Genomic DNA, 22270 nt, shown 5'->3' with positions numbered 1-22270 from the left:
CTGCAGTCCGCACCTCATGATTTCTGTTCCTTGAGGCCTCATTAAAGGAAAGGTCAGCTCCAGCACAATCATAGGACATGAAATTCCTTAACTGTGAAGATGAATTAACAGACCTCCAAGAGAAATTCCCTTTGTGATCTTTCATTTCAGGATTAGGTTTATCAATGACTTGAATTGATTTCTTCCTACCCTCACTGAGATTTCTTACCCTTCAAAGACTGCATTAGTTTTTGTGCCATCTCATTGTTTTAACTGTAGGTTTGCATTTTTTATAATTATTTTAAATGCAGTTTTGCTGACTATATATGAATCTTTATTGCTGTAAAATGTGTGCATTCCTCATTTTTGCTAATGAGAGATTTTTGCCCTTTTTGTATCGCAGTATGATGGTAGGGGATAAGACGGTATGTGGTATTTAGACTACAAGTGTAATCATGTATTTTAAACAGAAGTACAGAATATCTGAGCAAGAGTATGCTAAAATTCAAGCAGTAAAATTGTTGCAATATACAGTAACAGTTTTCTTAAGGAACAGTCGTGTATTTGAGAAGTAGTTACTGTCAACTGGAGCTTTCCTTGTTATGGATTGTCATTTTAATATGCCTGCTTTAAATCTTGGAGCAGTTCATCTCTGTGTATAATGATCATTATTTGTCAAAAGTCACAAAATTGTACCCATGTTCAGGGGGTATAGCACAGATTCATGTATGTGTCTGCTCACTGAAACATGATAGATACATGGATATACAATGAAATAATGTTAGCACAGTGGTCTGTCTGAAGTATTAATGTTGCATTTACTGTAAATTGTGAAATTATACTTGTTAAAAGGGCCTATATTCCACCAATCAAACAACTTCCTCTTTTTGATATATTCATTAAATATAAAAATTTAAATTAATTTATTTGAGTGCTAAAATTGTACGTATGAAAATATAGGGAGTCTTAAAATTAAGTTGTAAATTTGGGAATTCTGCTTTGTGTGTTTGTAACATTGTTTATTGCCTTTTCAGGTCTGTGGGTGACATTGAAACTGCTTCCTGGAGATATACATCAGATCCGTAAAGACTTCCCGCATCTCGTTGATCGATCTACGGCTGTGGCACGAAAAATGGGATTTCCTGAGATTATAATGCCTGGTAGGTTATGATTTGTTAAACTGTGGCACTTTAAGGTTTTTGCAAATAGATGAGAGTGTCAATAGGCATAGATGACAAAGAAATGACTTACTGCACTTAGTATTCAGAGTTCCTGAACCTCAGACCCCAGTTTGAGTTGTCTTAAGTGTCCCCTGGATGGATTGCGTTTTCTCATGTAGAGTCAGCAAATTCTTTTAATTGCCTTGACCTTTTCTCTTGACATTGTGGCTGTAATGGATGTTATTTCTCCCTTACTTCTTCTGAGTAATTTCTGAAACGCAGTCTGTCATAAAGAGGCTTAAGCTTTTAATTCTGTTTTTTAATTCTGTTACGTGCTGTAATCCAATCAGAGCACTTCTTCCACCAGCTCTTGTAAGGCGTAAGGCGTAAGGCAAGCACATTTGTCATATATTCATTATGTTATCCCAGCAATCCCTGGTAAGGTAATGAAATGCGTTCTGGCAGTAACTTTGGTAGCTTTAGGAAAAACAGATTTTTTACAGAACGCTCAGTGGCCTAACCCTGTGGTCTTTTTCTTCTTCCCCCTAAGGTGATGTTAGGAATGACATCTATGTAACACTGGCCCAGGGGGATTTTGATAAAGGAAGCAAGACGACACCTAAAAATGTAGAAGTAACCATGTCAGTATATGACGAAGATGGCAAGAGACTGGAGGTACTGAGATTCTTTACCCTTATTTCCCTATTTTTATTTGATCTTTCTGTGAAGTTCTACAGTTTCCAACATTGATAATCATAGTACAGCAGTGTTTCTCCAAATTCCTCTGATGCCACTTGAGTTGCAGTGCCTGAGGCAGTCACTCTTGTCTTTTTGGTCCTTTGATTCTTGACAATCAAGGTCAGAGCTTCAAGCTTTAATAAACATATTGGTTATGTTGTCAACACAGCCCACACATTTGCATTTTGTTTATTGTTAAATGCAAGAAGTCTGGAGCAGTAGATATATTTAAAATAGAGTTTTATATATGTTTTAAATATGTATTTAAAATACAGTTAGCGTTTGTGTTGGTTTGAATAGGCTAAAATAGAGAGATGCAAATTAATACTGAATTTTTGTTTGATTTTCTGCTTTTAAATACATGACCTGTATTTGGTAGGTACAGTACATGACCTGCCGGTGAGAGGGATAGGTGAACCCTCATGACATCAGTTTCCATTTTGCACACCAATTACTTATCTGTGGCTCGAAGAGCATGGGTTTGTTGGCTGTGTGTAAAATCTTTTAGAGAAGGAGAAGACAGCTGAGAAGACAGAATCTGGTCTAGCGTGTTTCTCTGATAACGTTTGTTTATTTTTCTTGGTTTTTGGTTTTGTCTGGTTTATTGTTTGGGAAAGGATTGGGTTGCAGATTGATGTATTGACTCTGTTACCCCGGGGGGGGGGGGGGGGGGGAGGTTAATAGCAAAGGCCTTGAAATACATCAGTTTGTATCTGCTTGTACATGTATTAAGGAACTGTGTACTTCTCCCAATTACGTCATGGAGGATCTAACAGTTGGAGAATGGTTGTTTGTAGTGAAGTAACAAAAAAGTGAAACACTGAATAATCTTTTTGTCATTCACATGTTTGAGTTTAAACTTAAATTGTAAGGCTTTGGATCTTTTTAAGAGTTGCCCTACTATCCTTTCTATTGGAGTCTTAGCTCTTATGTGCAGGAGCTCTTTTCTCCAGGAATAGGAATTCTACTGTTACAGTATAACATAGAAGCTCAGACCTTTGCAGATTTAGTTGGTAACAAGACTCAGCCTTCTGTCTTCTACTGTACGTTTTTCCTAGAACCATCTTATGAATTATTTCAGTTATTTAAAAGTCATTTCAGTTCAGTCATTAATTAGCTAATTTAATTCAAAGTCCTGTTCTGCAACTTACTGGAAGATCCAGCTTTTGAAAGCCCTTACCTTGAATTAATCTGGTGTGAGTTAAATGGGTACAGCCTTTTTATACAGGAATTGTGAGTGCAATTGCATACTTAATTCTAGTTAATTCTATCTCCAGTCCATTAGTTAATTATGAGGCTCCTTTTTCAGCCATATACATCATCTCTTTGTCCGCATCTGTGTTGTACTGATCTCAAAAATAATAAATCCTTGGCCTGGTGCAATGACCCCTCTCTTGGTCTTAATTGCTTGTTGTTATGATGAGAGTCTAATGTTAAATTGCTACATTATCTCCTTCATGAGATGAATACCACTGGGACTTATACAGAAGGGGCCCTCAGAAGTAGATATTTCAGTTAGTTGTTGGGTACTATATTGAAGCCATATTTTTTTTCTGACCGTTCTTACTGTCTGTACGGTGTATTTGTAATTCACAAATGTGGGAACAGGTCATAGGGATTTTGTTCCAATGTGCACTTTTTTTTGTTACTGAGTGTGTCTTCCACTACAAAAAAGCATTTCTTTATAACCTTATCTTTATCCATTTTTATCTGTTGTAACGTCTGGTAATCAGGTCTAAGAAATCTGTTGATTGAAAATGAACAGACACAAGTTTTTGTGTGATATTGCCAAGGCGAAATACTAAAGCTGTTAGTTTTCATTAGACATTTAATACAAGAAGCACTTCCACCTCTCGTTCTTGGCATGGGGCCACACTGGCATACGTCTTGTTCATGATGAATAATGGCAGATAAGCAAGAGGAAGCAGAGTGTTCCCATCACTTTAACACAAGGAAGCACTTCTGCTGGTACCTGAAGCCATCATCTAGTGGGAGCACACCGAATCGGCCTGCTTCTTGTCATGTAGTGCGCCACTAGGCATCTTTCTTGATGAGGGAATCGTTTGCCTTGGCATTAGAAGCCTCTTCCTCCCAGCTTTGCAAAAATCTCGGCTTGTCATTTTTCATAATTGCAAGATGTCAAAAGCCATTAGTGTGGACCTCTGCCACTTTCCCTAATAAGAGTGAGTCATAAGGAAGGGGATGAATCTGTCTGCTTGAGAATAATTCATCCATGTTGGAGCTGCATGAGTCGTTTACCTCAGAGGTTCTGATCTGCTGCAGGGGTTGGGAGGGAAAACCTAATTGCTTGCATGGGCGCCATACCATAAAAGTTTAGTGCTGATTCTGTATGACAAATGTCACAGACCTCGATTGTGTAAAGGGCATGTAAAGCTGCATGAAAAAAGTACAATCAGACCCACCTGTCATTTCTTGGTCAGCCTTAGATTGAGTGTCAAGTGCCAGTGTGCTTACCCTAGTGCTAATAATCTCATACAACCACTCTGCACCAATTAGACTTCTAAAATCTGTCTTTTTGAAGTGTTCTTGTGCCTTTTGTATTAAATGCTATTATGAATGTTTAAAAAATACAGTAAAACTTCCCAACCACAGACTAAGACATGAGGTAATTTCTAGTCCAGTCCTTGAAAGATATGGTATTTAGTGAGAGTTGCAGCATAATGTTGAGGTTGTAAGATGGAGCAGAGAGAGGGAAAGTGGCAAACTCCAGCAGAATGATACATGGGTACTGCAAAGTCTCTCTTTAATGGCATTGTTTTTTAATCTTGCAGATCTTTAGAATATTTAGTTTTTTGCATGATGTGATGTTCATCTGATTCACACATTTCTCTCTTTTTTTTCCCCTCCCTTTATCAAGAATGTAATTTTTCCTGGAGCTGGGGATGATGGGATCTCTGAGTACAAGTCGGTGATATACTATCAGGTCAAACAGCCCCGTTGGTTCGAAACTGTAAAGGTTAGTCTCCCATGTGTGTGAATTTCACAGCGGCTCTATTCTTAATGTAAATCTTTTTCATGCTTTAACATATTTAAAGTTGTGCATCCTGTAATAAAGCTTTTGTAGCAAAATGTTTAGTTCAGTTGTTTTATGCAAGATATTAGGGATATATCCTGAGGAATTAAAAATATTGCACACGATTATTAAGAGCTCAGCTTGTGTATGCGATTTAAAACGCACTTTGTGTTCATACAGCTGGTTGTATGAGGTGGCCTTTTTGAGAATCCTTCCCAAAGTCCTGAGCCTGTTTGCCAAGCAAAAAGAATGTGGGTTCAGGCATTTCATGTCATTATTAAACATGCAGAAATAAGTGTGACTTCACTAGTGTTTAAATAAACCTAAATGTTTAGCTTCCTGTTTTTCTTTAAAATATCTGAGGAGATTAGGGACATCCTGTCAGATCATGCTTAACAAAGCTGAATTATCTGAAAAAATATTTGGATAAAAATTGCTTTTCTGTTGCCATGCAGTTTTGCTTTAGGAATGAAGTCCGAGTGAGAGTTTTTATAATGCTTGTACAAATGGTCCTTTTCCGAGTCCTGTTCATTAGTTGTCCTTGTGTAGTAGTCAGTGATTAGCCTGATGCTCACTGTACGTTCAGCACACCTCTCGCCATGCTATCTAGTAACAAGCATCACACCTGTACGATCTTAACCTACTGTAACCATCTGTTAGGAGATCACTTGTTCTGTCAAAACATGCAGCTTTTTCTCAAGCAGTGATTCTCGAGCAGTATCGCCCTTCTGTATAACCTGCTGTTGATTAGATATTTAAAGTTGTGTTCGCCGCCGTGAGTTTTTCTATTTGAATTCTGAGGTTATTTTTGATTTTGTCGGCGATTTCTGAGATCTTCTTGATCGTGTGCTGGTGTTTAAAGGAGAAATTAATATCATGTTGCTGATCGTGTTCTGCATTTTGTGTTTTCAGGTTGCTATTCCTATTGAGGACGTGAATCGCAGCCACTTGCGCTTTACTTTTCGGCACCGATCATCCCAAGATTGTGAGTCAAAAGGGGGGCAATGAGCAATGAGTGTATTTTGTATCAGCAATTAATATAGACTGAGACTGTGGGAATAACCATGGAACAAAAGATGTATCCGAACAACCCACCCAGCTGTGAATGTTATGTTAGTGAGGTGTCCAGCAGTGGCACTTTACCGTTCTTTGGAATAAAGAACATTTCAGCCTTCATGGCGGGAAATGAAATTGCTCCATGTTTTTTTCCCCATAATGTAGGTGTATAGCAGTGAGTACACCAAGTTCTCCACAGCCTTGAGGAATTGTCGAACATGGAATTAATGATTTGTGCAATGGGAATTAGTCTTGCTGCTGGTGGTAGTAAGTGCATTTGTTTTGTATAGTGTGCAGGGAACCCTATCCTGGCAGACACAGCCTTCCATCTGCCAGCCACATGGCAGTGCGGAGCGGCCAAAAGGAGCAGAGCGCAGTCTTCATATGCAAACCTATCAATTTAAATGGAAAGGCATGCTGGTTGAGGTATCGGTAAAACACACAGTGGTTTATGAAAGATATCCCACTTGCGCAATCAGGCCATTTCACTTACCGGCTGCTGTTTACTAATGTCAACTGATTTCTGCTTGCTTTATTTATTTTTCATACCCACTGTGGATTCTGGTGTGTTATTAGTTTTTAATAGTTGGGGTTGAAGGATGTCATTAATCTACCTGAAGAATTTCGTGCCATGCAAGAGTCACTGGTTTACTATTTTTCATCTAAAGTAATGGTAAAAGCTTCATTTGCTGAATCCACAAAATGTGAGGGTATGTGAGCTTGAGAAGTAATGGTTTGTTAAAGTGTCTACTTCTAGCCATTCTTCAGTTTGCATGTCGGATGGCAGTGATGTAGAAGCAGTTTTGATTTTTTCCCATTCCTGTAAATTGAGGGACTGGTGTGACCGTGACTCAATTTGAACTTTTTTTTTTAAATCTTGGCTAAATACATTTTGGAATCACAAATTGTTAATTAGCTTGGCTGCCCTTGTACTAACAAACCTCAGCATTGCCCTGCTAGTCACAGATATTCCTGTCGCAAGGCAGTTTGAGGGTACTCTTGTAGCATACGGAGAAGCGGACTCCCTCTATTACTATGTGACTGAACCGGAATGCTATAGCAAATGCCATTACGGGTTTATGTGAATGGGAGTATCCCCTGTGTTAGAATAAGAGTCCATAAAATAAAAAAAAATATTTTGGTATATCTCTCTAGAAGACTTTCTGTGTCGTAGTAATAACAGTACCACAAACAAAACACCAAGACCTCAGCTGAAGGTCAGTTTATATATAGTTCATGATCGATTGTCTGAATTTTACCAGTTTTGATTGAAAGTTGATGTAGCTTTTAGGAAAGTCACTAAGAAAAGAAGTTAAGGCACCAGATGAGGCAGAAGATTGGAAGTGGCAACAACAATGATGGAGACTTTTACAAAGATTCTGGCCTTAATGAGCTGCTATTGTGATGTAAAATGCCTAGTATCTGCTCTGGTTCATTATATGGTAATCTGTTTAGAAGTCAGTGAATGGTTTTAGGCTTCTACCACCAGTTGGCTTTCAGTCCTGTGTGCAGCATGGCTTAATCACTGTCAGAATTAGGCACCAAGTTAATGGAGAGTTTGAGTGTTTAGAGCACTCAAGCCTCCCTCAGATGAATTGCATTTTTCCTGTAAATTTGAACACCTTGATCCCCAGCTGCATTCACGTTTGAATGACTTCCCCGTTCACTAACTTATTGAATCCTCAGTTGGGTTAAGAAACTACATGCTCCTCATCAAAAGGCCAAATTCTAATTGACCTAATCCACTGGAATACTGTAAATATATTTGGTTAATTGTAAAATTTCCTAATTTATGGGGAACGTATTCATTATCTGTTTTGAACAACACCTTTGTGCCAATTATACTCTGTAATCCATCAACTGGAAGGTGATCTAGCAGTGCAGGAGCTCTGGGGAGGTGTGAAATAAACTGGTCAACTGAAACATTCAAGGTACAGGCAGTGTTCTGTGTCATTGAATGCAATAATGAGATGAGATGTGAAAATGCTATCTCCAGCAAACCTGTTCTGTGTGTGAAAATGTTCCATGGCAGAGGACGTGCTTCCTCTGTGTGAATGCGATGCAGCACAAAATGTTTTTTTTGTGTTGTTGTTGCACAAGTAAAATTGAAACAATACAGGCAAAATGTGTTAAAGCTCAAAACAGTAGAGTGTCCTAAAGTTTCCTGAACTCTGTGATGTTGGTGCTTTTTTGTCTACTAAATTGAACACAAAATTGTTTTTAAGATGCATCAAACCATGCCCAGTTATGCACACAATCAATGTGCCCAATGAAGGTATCGTACGTTCCATATGTGGCACTGGAGTTTTAAAAACTGGCATGTCTCGAGTGGCATTATTTCTGGATATGAACTTACCAGACTTGGCTGTAAGGCTTTCCTAATGGTTTATTCTGAAGTTATGCTAATACTTGATGATACAGCAAGGTACTTATTTTTACATCCTTTCTCCTTTTATATTTTCTCCTTAGCCAAAGACAAATCGGAGAAGATATTTGCTTTGTCGTTTGTAAAGCTGATGAGGTATGATGGAACGACGCTACGAGATGGGGAGCACGATCTCATAGTGTACAAGGTATTCTCTCCAGCGCTACTTGGTCTTCTGCAGTGCTCTGTACTAGCTGCCTTACAAATCGGGTCTCCAAGTTGAAATTAATTTGGGACAGATTGGGGACCTCTTTCTTGAGTTTCAGAGGATGTTTGAAGTTAATTCAATTTATTAAAAATCAAAGGTATTAGTGGAAATTAAAGAGAATGGCAATTAAAACTAAGAACAGAAGACAGTTCTTTATGCAAAAAGTTGTGAGAGTATAAAATAAGCAACCTACCCATGTTATTAAAGCCAATTCTCTGTCTGTTTTCAAGTAACAGATGGATGAGATTCTTTGATCAGTCATCTAACTACCAAACAGGATACCAGGAACAAATTGCCTCCTCTTGTTTGTAACCTTTATTATCTTAAATATTCCAGTACAGAATATTTTAAAAAATGTGATTTCTTTAATCTACATTGTTTTTCAATTTTCAGTAGCACCTTGTCTCTGTATTTTTTCTCTCTCTTTAAACAAAGTATCAAGATGAAAAGAAAACTTTGCTGTAACGCTTTAAGTACCAGAAGATAGGCATATCAAATAATTTTTCTTTGTTTGCTTGAAGTGAAACAAGAGCTTTAATTTGCAAGTCTCATGAAGTGGGAGAACTACAGTATATGCAATCGTGTGGTATCTTTTTTGTTTTTGTCTATGACGCACAACAGGCAGAAGCAAAGAAATTGGAAGACTCGTCAGTGTACTTAAACCTCCCTGCCACCAAGTTAGAACTGGAAGAGAAAGGCTATTCAGCTACAGGAAAGAGTCTTCAGGGCCTGGGAAGCTGCACAATAAGCAAGGACTCTTTTCAAATCTCTACCCTGGTCTGCTCCACCAAGCTTACTCAGAATGGTAAGGCCACCACAGTCACTCTTATTTATATATATATATCCAGTAAGTTATATATATAGTCGTGTTGTTCTCAATCAGTTAATTTCAGACAGTTGGGAACAGGGAATACTGCTTACTGCCATCCACTTCATACAGTGTTTTATTTCCTGTAGCAGAAAGAACTGTGGTTATTAGGCTAAGGAAAACCCATTTGAAGCCATGTTTCTGCTGAAGGCTTTTAGATAAAGAAGTCTGACCTTTGTGCCTTTCTTATTTGGAGAATCCCTTTGGAGTCTGGTAGCCTTTTTCAATTTATAAAACCATTTTCTTTTCTTTTTCTAGCTTATGTATGGAGGTGAATGTAGTTGCTCAAAATGTAAAGAATCCAAACATTTTCATATCATGACTTCTTTTTATTCTCTTATTAAGAAAATATACAGTACATACTGTACTGGCATTGTACACATTGTACTTTTTGTGTAGTCCTATCTATTATGATCTCATGCTACAGTACATTCTATTATCTGTGGATAAGCTTTGAAAAAGTCACAACATACTGAGTCGCTCAGAGAGCCATTTTTTGTGGTTTCCATATGTTTTGGGGCACTTCCTTGACAAGCCTATTGTATAAACCTATTTTGAACTACTTTGCTCACAGTACAGTATGTTCATGATCTTCCATTTAAACTTAAGATAAAGTATTTTGTTTATGGGTGATAACTAATCTTTTGTATTGCTGACCTGGGTACTTTTTTAACTAAAATGGCATAAAGAAGAGCATTTATTCCTTTTTAGGTATAATCCTGGTTTAGAGTTATCCAGAGTGTTAATCTCTGTAAAAGAGGAGATTTAAAAAAAAAAATCTCACCTGGGAACAGTCATAATAATACAACCCACATACTGTATGAGCAAATAGACAGCATTAGTGGAATGTAGTACCTTATCTGCAGCCAGCATTTCTGAATCACGGGTATCTTTTCTTCTATCGTAATACCTTGGGAGGATGAAGATTGCTGAGTCAGATGCACTGTACAGCAGGTTAGTTTTCTTTCGGATCAGGATTTATGCTTGTACTTTTAACTGAGATCTCTGCTGTCATTGAACATCTTCCTTTGCCTTCCCAAGGTGATGTGTGTTACAAGAAAGTTACAGTATGGAAAACTTGGAGGGAAGCCATTGGGCTGTTTTTTTTATCATTCTGAGATTAGAGACATTACTGTTTTGGTTTGTTTACCTTTTTGCCATAACTCACATGGTGACCTGTGTATAAAACAAATCGGCAAGTTTAGAAAGAAAAAAATAGAAATCTCAGAAAAGGATCATTCATACCATTTTGCATATCCAGTTGCATGGAAAGTTTAATTATTTCAGTTTCTCAATTTTCTCCCATTTTTATGTATCACTTGCCTTTGCTCTATACATGATGTATAACGTAGCTACTAAAATGTCTGTTAATGAGGTCACCAAGGATTATAAACTGTGGTTTGAAAGCTTTGTGTCTGTGAAAGCATAGCATATTTATAGATGGCAGTGTTAACTGCCTTCTTGCCTGATTTAATCTCATCTTCAAAGCTTTATAAGGCTGGGCCTGGTTAGTACTGGCAGAGGAAAACACTGCTGCTGTAAGAGGTGTTGGTGGACCAATAGGTGACACTTTCTTCTCTAGGTCAGATATTACAAAGCAATCACTCCATAATAGTCCCTGGGAGCACAGTATTGAGGGAGATGCCATTCTTTGGATGAGATATTAAATCAAGATCTTGACTAGTTGGTCTTTTGAGATGGTGGGTTACTGTTCAAAAGAGCAGGGGTGTTAGTTAAATTCTACTGTTGCAAAACAGTTTTTGGAAGCAGTTCCTTGTTTCAGCGGGGCTGCTGGTGCGTGATGGCTGCCACGCGTGTACAGGTAGGCGATTGCTGCAGCACAGTGGTGGGTGGAGCGGATCCTCTTCTCTATATGAAATACCTGGAATTCTTTAGGATTAAAAGTGCTGTACAAATGCAAGGAATTATTATTGCAAGCATCAAACTAATGTTGCAACCATGTTTATTAAATTGGTACAATCTGTACAAAGCCAGTATTTTTGCTGAATGTATCAAAATAATGTTTACCTTTGATTTAATTTCTCAGGCAAGGTTTTCACAAACGTCTGACAATGTCTATTTCAGTACTAAAGGACGTTTTCACTTTAACAACACAAGAGTGCCCTGTGACTCAGATGTACCAGTCCCTTTAGGATTGTTTGCTTAAATGATTTAAGAAAAGAGCAAGATAACCTGTACTTAAAAAGAAGGTGAACACCATGAATACAAATATAACATTTGGCACACAGTGGATGTTTTCCAGAAAGGCTTCACTTTGTTTTTGCTTGAATAATTTGTTCATACTGTAGTTGGCATATTTAGCTCAGCGAACAACAATGCATGAGTAAAATGGAAATTTTCTACATTTTCTGTTTAATAGGTATTTGAAAATTAATTCAGAAAGGTGAAGAAAAAAAACAAAATTGCTCCATATCTTCTTTTTTAACTTGGCATTAAATATCCTTGAAAGATTAACAATTGTATTTTTCTGAACCTTATGTGGCTCTGTCCCATTGTGTGCAAGACCTGACATTTATACTGCACTTTGCAGCAGTAATTTGTGAGCTGACAGGCGATTGTCACAAGCTCGCCTAGTCTCATCTCTACATAGAACGTTGATTAAACAGAAGGGGACCTTTCGTCTTCTGGTGAGTCTCCTGGAAAGATTAGTTTTCTTTTAATAAAGACTGACAGTATACATCCATCTCTGAAAACATAAGACGCCCTGGGCCTCATTAAAAAATGTACGTCCCTTCATACAGTAATTGTTTTCTTGAGGTGCCGTTAATCACTTCCTGAAGACATGTACACATCCTTCAGGGTTAAAGTGTGCTATAATAGATAGCTGGAAAGACTTCATTTTTCCCTTTATTTGTGTCTGCTGATCCTTTGCCTCTTGTTTGCAACCAAATGTCATTTTTTTAACATTTTAAAACCTTGTTATTTGTTCACTATGTGAGCTTTTCCTGTGCTTTTGATCTACCCAGTCAATAACAGCAACTGTAAGTAGCATTCTGTGGTTAAGGTGAAAGATTTGAATGTTTGTATGACTCTTGAGTATTGTCTAGAGTGAATTAATGATATCACTGTAAAAGTGATGAAGCACACATTTCAGTTTTGAAATGTGTTTTTATAAAATACATTTTTCTTACATTCAGCCTGAAGACCACACGTGTGTGTATATATACACGTTTAAATATACACAACAACAAGCAGCTGTGTCTTCACTCTGTAAGCCAGTGGTTTTGTATTTTTTTTAGTTTTGTTTTTTGTGTAAATGCGGAACAGTAAAGTTATTAAAATAGTGTGAAAGTTATACAGTTATTAAAGACTTGAGAAAATGTTAAAATATTGAAGTTTTTTCAATATTGCAGGTACCACAGTGCCAAACACCTCTGTGTTATTAGAGATTTTTGGACAATGGCTATCCTATGGGTTTTGTAGATTTAGCTGAATCATATTTTTCTTCTAGTAAGGGAGTGTATATGACTTGGGTGGAAAATCTATTTTTTGTGCACTGTTCTTTATGAAGATAACACTGTGTATTCTGAACGTAGTGTCTATTCAGAGCCAGTAGTAGGTTTGAAATTTTCAGGAGAATTGTCTACACGTGGTGATATAGGTACTACTCTCTTAGTGGTTAAATGTCTGAAGCCTTGTGGTATTGTTCTGTATTTAATGAGGGAGAGGGGTAACTTGAAGAAAGTTTAAAATGTACATTTTTTCCCCATTTCTCCTAATATGTTTCAGTATTGAAATAATTTTAAAGAAATGCCGAGGAACAAGGCTTTTGGTTAATCTTTGTAGTATGTATCTTAAGATGCTTACCCCCTTGGTAATTGATTGAATGACATATACTCAACATTAATCTGGGATAAAGACTCTGACTTGCAGGTTAGCTTGATGTTTATTCCATCCACAAAAGATAAGTATTTATATTCTTAGCTGATAGAAAATGTGGGAAGAATCTAAATATCTAGCTAACATTGAGTTGTGATATATTTGATTCAGCTTCAATCTGTTATTCAAGGTTAGCTTTGTGTTCTAGTTTTGGAGCTTGTCCAAGTTTTAACTGTACTAACTTGCTGTGTTAAAATTCAAGCTGAGACAATAACCCAGTCACAGTTTCCAATATTAATGTATCACAATTTCAGGTGTGCTTTCATTTTCAAAGTAAGCTTGAGGAAAGGAGGGAATCAATCACACATAAAAAAATAATTTAGCACCTAAGAATGGTGAAATATGGATTCAAAATATTTTTTATACTGTATCTGCAGACCTCATTTTACATCTTGATGTGGATGGAGGATGATGGGTGAACAGTATAGTGAAAATGATTGAAATGTAAATAATCAGATGGAAGAACAGAGAGTGGACTCATTAGAGATAAATTAATATGTATTGGCATTTTCTGCTTTTGCTCCCAAACAACTCACTTAAAATGGAGCTCCCTTTTTGTACAGTGCACGATATTGTTCTTGAAGACTTGTCATCTCCGATTTGCATTGCTTTCCCTGACTTAATGTTGTTAGAAACCTAAATTTATAAGGAAAACAGTGGGAAATGATGATAGACTTCGAACTGTAGATGTATTCCTGTATTTCAATGGTAACTAAATGTATTTTCAAGAAAAAAAAGCACAAAGCTATTAATAAAAAATGTGTGCACATTGAACAGTAATTTCCAACACTGAATAAATGTTTTAAAATTTAATGGTTTCTGCATGGTATCTTTTCTCACAGCCTGTTTAAAGTTCTAAGTCAATATAACTTAGCCTTTTGTTATGATACTAGGGGATTATTTAGAAAGGAGATACTTTATTTTACTATATCACCTGAAACATATCTTGATTTTAATATTTTAATGATGTGAAATTATCATGTCGGCTGCAGAACAAGATGTTCTCTGACTTGTCTTCAGTAGAAAGCAGTTTTGGTAGGTCATGCTGCATGGCTTCATCTGGGAGATCTTTGAAGGATTGTTATAATTGGAGAAACAGTCAGGGAAAGTTTACTGTAAGCACAAATTGCAAATCTTTTTCAGATTGGATCTTCTCATCTGCTCTTCATGAACTCTGCTTTTCTCTTCCAAATTGTCCCAATTTACAGTCACTGATGACTAATTTATATTATACATTATATATCTAAATAAGAACATGGTATAGTTTAATAAAAGTCTAAAAAAAAACTTCTAAGTGGCACATCACAGGAGTGATGACAGAAGTTGGATAATTGGCTGTCACTGTTGCAGTAGATGGACATTCATCATTGTGTCTTGATCACGGATTATCTCTCAAGAAAACAACACAGTAAAGTCAGAAGTTATATATAAGCCCCTCTGGGAAATGTCACATTTTCACACGTCACAGACCACATTTCATCTCTGACCCATTTCTAAGTATTGTGGTATCTGAAGCAAATGCAGATATAATGAAAGTTGCTCCGCAAGCATGGTTTTTCAGCAGAACTTAGTTTGTTGCTTTGAATATCTGTAAGACTGCAAAAAACAGTGTTGGGGACTGAGTGTGTTACAGTGCATATTTGCTCAAGTGAAATCAGAATAACGTTCCTTATGTTACTTAAATACCTTATTTCTGCATAGAGCTAGCTGTGATGTCAAGTGAAGTAAAGCTGTCACCTAACTAAACCTTTTCTCCTCTGAACACAAAGCCAGCTCCATCTGATTGAAAGCTAAGCAGCGTTCTAGATCTGTGTAGGTGGGGGTCTTCATATCAAATATAATTTTTTCAGATTGGTTATTTCTAAAACTTCTAGGTAAAACAGGTCATATAGTGTGTGAGGTGAACAGAGCACAGTGAGGGAAGCACTGAGTAAATCAGAGATGAAGAGTTGCCCGTGGGTTAGAACTGCTGCTGTGTTGTGCATGAGTGCCTTCCGACAACACCCAGAGCATCCCAGCATTATTTAACCCTGAAAAGCTCTTATTACCACTCTTTCATCTACAATAAGGGAACTTGGCAGCAAATTGCAATTTACATCTTCATTCCCTCTCCACTGGTGTTTTGCGGACATTAGCAGATTCTCAGCCTTGGTTGGTTATAGCTGTATTTTGTTAATGTTGTGTTTTTTCCCCTATGTGCTCTGTTGTAGTGGACCTCCTGGGGCTGCTGAAATGGCGCTCCAACACAAGCTTGCTGCAGCAGAACCTGAGACAGCTGATGAAGGTGGATGGGGGAGAAGTTGTGAAGGTAAAGCCTGAATGACTTCCAGTTCATCATTCATAGGGAGGCAATGTAAAAGGCAAACAGGATGCTATACAGTACTCTCCACATTTAATTGTAACCCTGGTGAAAAAGTAACAAGAAACAAGGAACGTTTTTGGATTATATAGCATGTTCTACAAAAATCTCTTAAATTAATCTTAATAGCATTGCACATAGAACAATAATATTTTTGCAATTACTTAAATTTTAGAACAAACGAGGGTCACATTTATTCACATCCCTGTGGTTAATGTTTTCTAAACGCTCCTCTGGTGGGGATAACACTGACAAAGTACCTCCTGTGAGACCAAAGAGGTTGTGACACTTCTGAGGTGGGATTTTACTTCGGCAACCCTTTGACTGAGATGGCAAGTCAGAACATTTATTTTGTGTCTAGATCACCACTTCTTTATTGATTTGTAGGTATGCTTTGGATCATTGTCATGGTGAAATGTCCATTTTCATCTAGGGTTGATCTTCTTGGTAGAGAGCACCAGGTGTTGGCCTAAAATGTCCTGTTGTACCGTACGTCCTTGTACTACATTTAATGCATTAAACAACCAGTAGTAGCTTGCATCATCATGGTCAAAGTCAGGGAGTTTATGACCATTTCATTTTCAGTGAAAACCTACAATATTGAAAATAGAGAAGGAAGAATTATATTGTCTTCCAGTACTAAACACATCAAGCACATACAGTTTTTTTATAAAAACAATTTTACGTTTGCATCAAAATCTAGTTATTCTATTTGTTAAACTTTGCATAATTTAATCAAAATCTAACTTTGTGATGAGCTCACCCTTGATAATGTTACTGTATAGTTTCATGAGTATGCATAGGGTAAGATATAAATCTTCTATTTGGCAAACTTAATATTATTCATTAAAGAAAATGCAATAGATAATTACTATTTCCCCACAATTACTCACAATTACTCAATTACTTATTTTTATATTGTAAAATGTAACTTTATTATGAGTTTGTGATAAGAAGTGACAGTTACAGGGTTTTTGTTTTGGCAGTTTAAGCAGAAGGAAAGTTTTAATGGTGGATTATATTTGAAGAGCTGGGGCTGTGACAGAAATAATAGTCTTTTTCCTGTTCAGCATTAAAATACTATTCAAAGAAAAGCCACAGAGAGAACCTGTATCTGTGGAGTGATTGGACAGAAGGATAAAAGGCAGAACATATTGTGTATAGAGTGTTTTTATGACTCCCTAATCGTACAAAGCATTAAAAGCTCCAGAAATTGTGGCATAGTGCACTGACTCCTAAGTATAATGTAAAGCTAGTATCCTCCACTTGATACTTTTTGGTGCCCGAGGAGCACAATTTAAACGAGTGATGTGTATAGCACAGTGGACCATGTGTTAGAAGTCTAAGCTCACAGGCACATTTCTCTTAAATGCTGAATAAAGATGTCCAGCTTCTGGTTCTCACTGGGAGATTGATAAATCAAAATGAGGAAATTGCTTCATTCAGCAAAAAAAACCTGAGGATTTAGGATGGGGCACTGTTATTTTTTGGGTGCACCACCAAACTGGACACTGTACAATGGCTACATCTCTGTGGGTACTGGGGTCTAATACAGATGGTGTTGAATCTGTGGTTCCCCTGTGAGCGAGGACCCTGTTCCTCCATTTGAAATGCTTTTGCTGTTTGCACTATTGAATTGCCAGCGTGGTTAGAAGCAGGCAACCTGTAGAAGCGTGGCTAAGTGTGTGGCTAAGTCAAGTCATGTGCAGGAGGTAATAGCCATACTGCATCGTAAACTGTTAATGAAAATACACCACACATTTCAGTAATTGAGTCTTTGAAAGCTTTAGTTTATTATTGATTGCCATTCTATATGCTGTCCTCCCAAGTTTTGTAACCAGTCATCACAGTTCATAAAGGCAAATACGCTGATCTGTCAAGAAATTAGTGTAAATGCAACTCCTTTCAGTGTCTGTAAGCCAGAAGAGCAATGAAAAGGGGAAACAAATCAGCATTGGCTCACAACTTTGCTTGCTAATGATGTTTTATTTTTCTTCAATTTATTTTGGGATAAGTGTGTTGTCTGTGTGGGAGCCTTCTTTCTTCTGTATCATCATCATCATTATCGTCTCTGCTGCAAGCATTAGAGAGAGAAATGCGTGGGGACCAATGTGTTGGAGATGATGTGTACCTCATAATTGACTGAGACTTCTTTTTTGTTCCTCTAAGTATTTTGTTTTCCACTTTTTGGTAGGCAAGCACCTAAGAAAAATGACAGAAACTATCGTTGGGCACATAACAGGGAATGTTATTTTACGGAGGCAGTGTTTACCAAAAACTGTTGCATTTTCTGTGATGAGTATCTTTCTGAGCCTCAAAGCAATGGAGGCTTAATGATTTCATTAGAAAATCCACAGATTACGTTAGCTAAAGACTGAACTGTGTCCAAAGCGCTGTATCACAAACACAGTTAATTACTCCTGCAGCCATTGCTCTGTACAACTAGCCATGCCCCACACTGGAGGTAGAGAATGTTGACTTAAAATGTACATTATGGTTGCAGGCGATAGATATGCTGTGTGCAAAATGTAAGGGTTAATTGCTGCAGAGTTCTGTGGGGTTTGAAATCCAATCCAGTCCTCTTGAATTTTGACTTGACCTTCTAAAGGGGGTCTGTGTGTAAATCAGACACATGTCTCTCAGCTATAATTTATCGCACAAGTTGTTAGAATTTGTACTTCTTGATAGCAGTGCTCTGTGTCATGTTGTCACCCCCCTGCTGAGCTTTCTGTTCTTGATTAAAAAGCATCATGCACTGGGGACCCACTCCCATCCAGGAAAGCCTAATTTAGTGCAGGTTTGTACACGTGAAATGGCTGTTTAGTGACAGTATGCAGTATTAAATGCTGCTTGGAATTAAAATATTTAGGTGAACAGTGTATCTTTTGTCTTTTTTGCAAAAATGGGTGACTGGTAGCGTGGTTTTCTGATGCATCGTACAGTATATGAGGCAGCAGTATAGAACAATAGTTAGGCCTCTGGGCTCGTAACGGGAAGCTTGTCATTTCAAATCCCAGGTGGGACGCTGCACTACAGTACTTCACTAAGATTGCTTCAGTAGATTGCTCAGCTGTATAAATAGGAACAAGTGTAAGTCACTTTCGATAAAACAATCAGCCCAATAAAATCATAAAATGAGTAATACGGTAAATGAACTTTCAATGTGAACTATACACTTTAACATTTTTTTGTGCCTTTCTTTTATACAGTAAGTCAGTTTGGAACCAGTACTGTATGTCATAAATCACTGCAGGTACCCTGAAACTTAATATATTAATCTATATATTACAGAAGCTATTAACTCATATTTCCTGGATTCTAGATTCTCTTGCCTAGTGTTGTACACTTTACTATACTCAGTTTAATGGTTTAAGTTCATTATTTGAGAACAAAATAGGATTTAAGTAGTTATCTACTTTCTGCACTTTCTGAAAATGAAGGCAAATTACATTTTTTGTACAAAACATTTTTCTTTATTCACATTATTAGTTTGCATGAAAGAAGATACTTGATCTGAATTTCCATACCTTGTGCAATAGCACTTTATAGAGTTCTTTTTTTCAATTCCTAGAAAACAAGACAAAAACTGATTTAGTTCTTATTTCACCTCTGCAACTTATAAACCTATTGAATTTGTTTCAGGTTTTGTATTGTTCTTTTGCTGGCCTGACCTTTTTATTACTTGCAAGACTTCGACATACACCTCCCCCATTTTTCTAATGTCAGTCTTCTGCAGTACTGCACTGTATGATGAGTCAAAGAACAGCATTCCAGCATACTTTGTCTCGGGTGAACGTGGTGAATCTTGTCTGCTGATGAAGAAATCTTTAGTGTGCCTTGCCTGTAATTTGTCACAATAAATTTAACATCTGTAGGCTGCATTAGTCCTGACTTGTCTCACATAAGAAAGTTGTTTTGTAGAGTTACTTTCCTGCCATTTAAGACATTCCATAAATACCTGGGAGACTCCTGAAGGATTTGTTAGTAATGGCACTGAGCCAATGAAAGAAACTGTGGATGTACCACATAGGCTGTAGCATTTGACACGTGGACCCCCCTTGTCAGTAACTGTAACATGTAAATTTTAGTCTTAAGCTTGATATATTTTCCCTTTTTTATGTTTGCCTTTCACCAGATAAGCAGATGCCCTTATATGGGCCTGTTTGATATGAAGGATTTGTTTTGGGAAAAGGTAACAATAACATAACTTTTGTTGCTAAATGGCTAAATAGCTAATATGTCTACATTTAAAAATACATTGAGTACATTTTTTTGCAATCTAGAGAATGCTTGAGAACAAACTTCTGGGTCATTCAGTATGGTGTGTTTACAAAAATTGCATTACTGTGGCGTTCAAAACGAAAATGTGCTAAAAGGCTGATTGTTCTCTGAGGTCAGGTTTTTGTTTTAAAATGACAACGTAGTATAAAAATGGAGCCAGATAATGTACTGTGGAATGACAAGAGTATAAAAATAAGCATAATTATATTCAGATATATTCTAATTATAAATGCAGACTTTGTCCAAATGTCACCAGCAAAATATTCCATTCAATGTTAGCTGTTACAAATTTCTTGAAGGAAACGAGATTATATTTAATCATCAAAGCCTCTTATTTGTTTGCAACAGTTTAAAACTATTATGTAATGAAAATAATGTATCATTTCAGTTCCTGCAGGACACGCTGGATGCACTCTTCAATATCATGATGGAGAATTCCGATATCGACACTTACGACACACTTGTTTTTGATGCTTTGGTAAGAGCGCTCTTTCATCTACCAGCATGGGCAAGTCGCAGCTCCTGAATTCCATTGAGCACATGAACCTTGAGTCTGAGGTCTTTTTTTGTTCACGTACAAAGAGGATTCTTATTGACAGCAGGCAACAAACTTTTTTTCAGGTGAAGCTTAAGCATATTGTGTTGCTTCTTTTTTAGAAGGCCTGAAACAAGTATTGTGTACATATCTAGGCCATTTCATTTGCCATTTACTTTATATGCCGGTTACTTTGTATAGTATACCATGAATAGCAGTGCCAACCACTATGGCATAGCCAATCACACCTTTACTTTTCATCTCGGTGACAAACCCTGTAGTCATGTAAGGGAAATAAGGCAGGCTCCCTTGACCCATCAACCTGTTGAACCAATCACCTTTTGTCATGCTAACAGCTCTGATGTGGAGCTAATGGAGGGTTCACTCGAGTACTATACTAGAGGTTCAGCACCAACTGGAAAAGAGACTGGTCTCTCACTGGGTGTATTATCTTCGAGCTCAACTTCATTAACTTCGAGCTCACAAACCTCTGGCCTACTAACTGATCCCAGCACTACGCTGGAAGTGCTGAGCCCGGTGTGCACTGTCGTTTGGGAAATCCTGGTTGCAGATGGCCAGTGACATGACCCGCGTCTGAGCTCATGATATGTGGATCCTTTGGCTCCACCTGATTTTGGATTGTACACTTCTACCTGTTGAGCTCTGGACCCATCTCATTAACATTTTATTTAAAAAAGAGCTGTTCAAACTACTGCTTCTTCCCTTATAGTTATAGTACAGTGAGAAAAAAAGTGCTTTATTTATGGTTAAATGTCTTATGATCCTGACTTAACTGTCCTTATTGCCAAACATAACCTTTTTTTTTTTGTCTGTTAGGATTAAAAACTGAAATGCTTTACTTTCCTTGATTAACAACCATTTAAACTATTGAAATTGTACTCAACATATTTAAACATTCTTTGTTGTGGCCATTTTAATGTTTTGCTCTTATTTCTTATTTTTTGCCACTATAGTATTTGTGCCATTAAATGTCAACAAGAGGTGATAGGTTTTATATTGGACAGTTTAGAACAATACTGTTAAACGATACCAATTCCACAGGTGCTGTGATACAACATATGCTCATAACTGGCAACTGCATTTTGATTGATGGAAACTACTTTTACTTAAACTAACGCAGGTTGCTATAGCAATTGCGCTATTTATAAACAGGATCCAGATTGTCTGGGTGACTAGCATGTTCATGAGTTTGATTGTGGAACTGTAATGTCAGGAGATTAAGAAATAAGCTTATACTGACAAGGAGAAATATGATCTGTGATAAGGTGGACTGCAAAAATCAAGTGTTCCTGTCAGTCCATGAAAAGCACATACTGTAGTACTTCTGTACTACCCAACCGGTAATGTTAATCGTGTGCCTAGAAAAAAATATCAGTACTTGGAGAATTTTAGATATACCTTATCAATTTTTGATACTTTTTGAAGCATTTTAAAGCATCAGAAAAAAGAACCTCACAAAATAAGTGTCCTAAAGTTTGCTTTTAAAATCACCATCACCCCACCCTGTTCAGGCCTTGTCTAACCTACAATTTACCTCTTGCTGCTTGAGATCATAATTGTTCCTTTCAGTCTTTTCTTACATGTCCATCAAACTCATATAGCTTTATTATAAAAATATATAGGTTTTGTTCAGTCAACTGTGTACTCTGTTTCAGCTGGACTTCCTTGATCTATCAAAATCTTTTTTTAACAAAGAGGCTTCAAAT

General features: G+C 37.2%; 1 protein-coding gene across 4 annotated transcripts in view; it reads left to right on the top strand.

The window, feature by feature from the left end:
• The window catches only part of dock1 (dedicator of cytokinesis 1), a 292059-nt gene that overhangs the window by 40266 nt on the left and 229523 nt on the right, over positions 1-22270 (top strand). For all 4 annotated transcript variants that reach the window (XM_015346833.2, XM_015346832.2, XM_015346831.2 and 1 more), the window contains exons 13-20: positions 1014-1139; positions 1690-1814; positions 4756-4854; positions 5824-5896; positions 8437-8540; positions 9222-9405; positions 15579-15676; positions 20397-20486. In XM_015346833.2, the coding sequence (XP_015202319.1) occupies positions 1014-1139; positions 1690-1814; positions 4756-4854; positions 5824-5896; positions 8437-8540; positions 9222-9405; positions 15579-15676; positions 20397-20486 (899 nt within the window). The remainder of the gene's footprint in view (positions 1-1013; positions 1140-1689; positions 1815-4755; positions 4855-5823; positions 5897-8436; positions 8541-9221; positions 9406-15578; positions 15677-20396; positions 20487-22270) is intronic.

The sequence above is a fragment of the Lepisosteus oculatus genome, chromosome 4, assembly GCF_040954835.1.
Source record: "Lepisosteus oculatus isolate fLepOcu1 chromosome 4, fLepOcu1.hap2, whole genome shotgun sequence".
Taxonomy (NCBI): domain Eukaryota; kingdom Metazoa; phylum Chordata; class Actinopteri; order Semionotiformes; family Lepisosteidae; genus Lepisosteus; species Lepisosteus oculatus.
The sequence above is the reverse complement of the archived record's forward strand: the minus strand, read 5'-3'. Positions and strand labels throughout refer to the sequence as shown.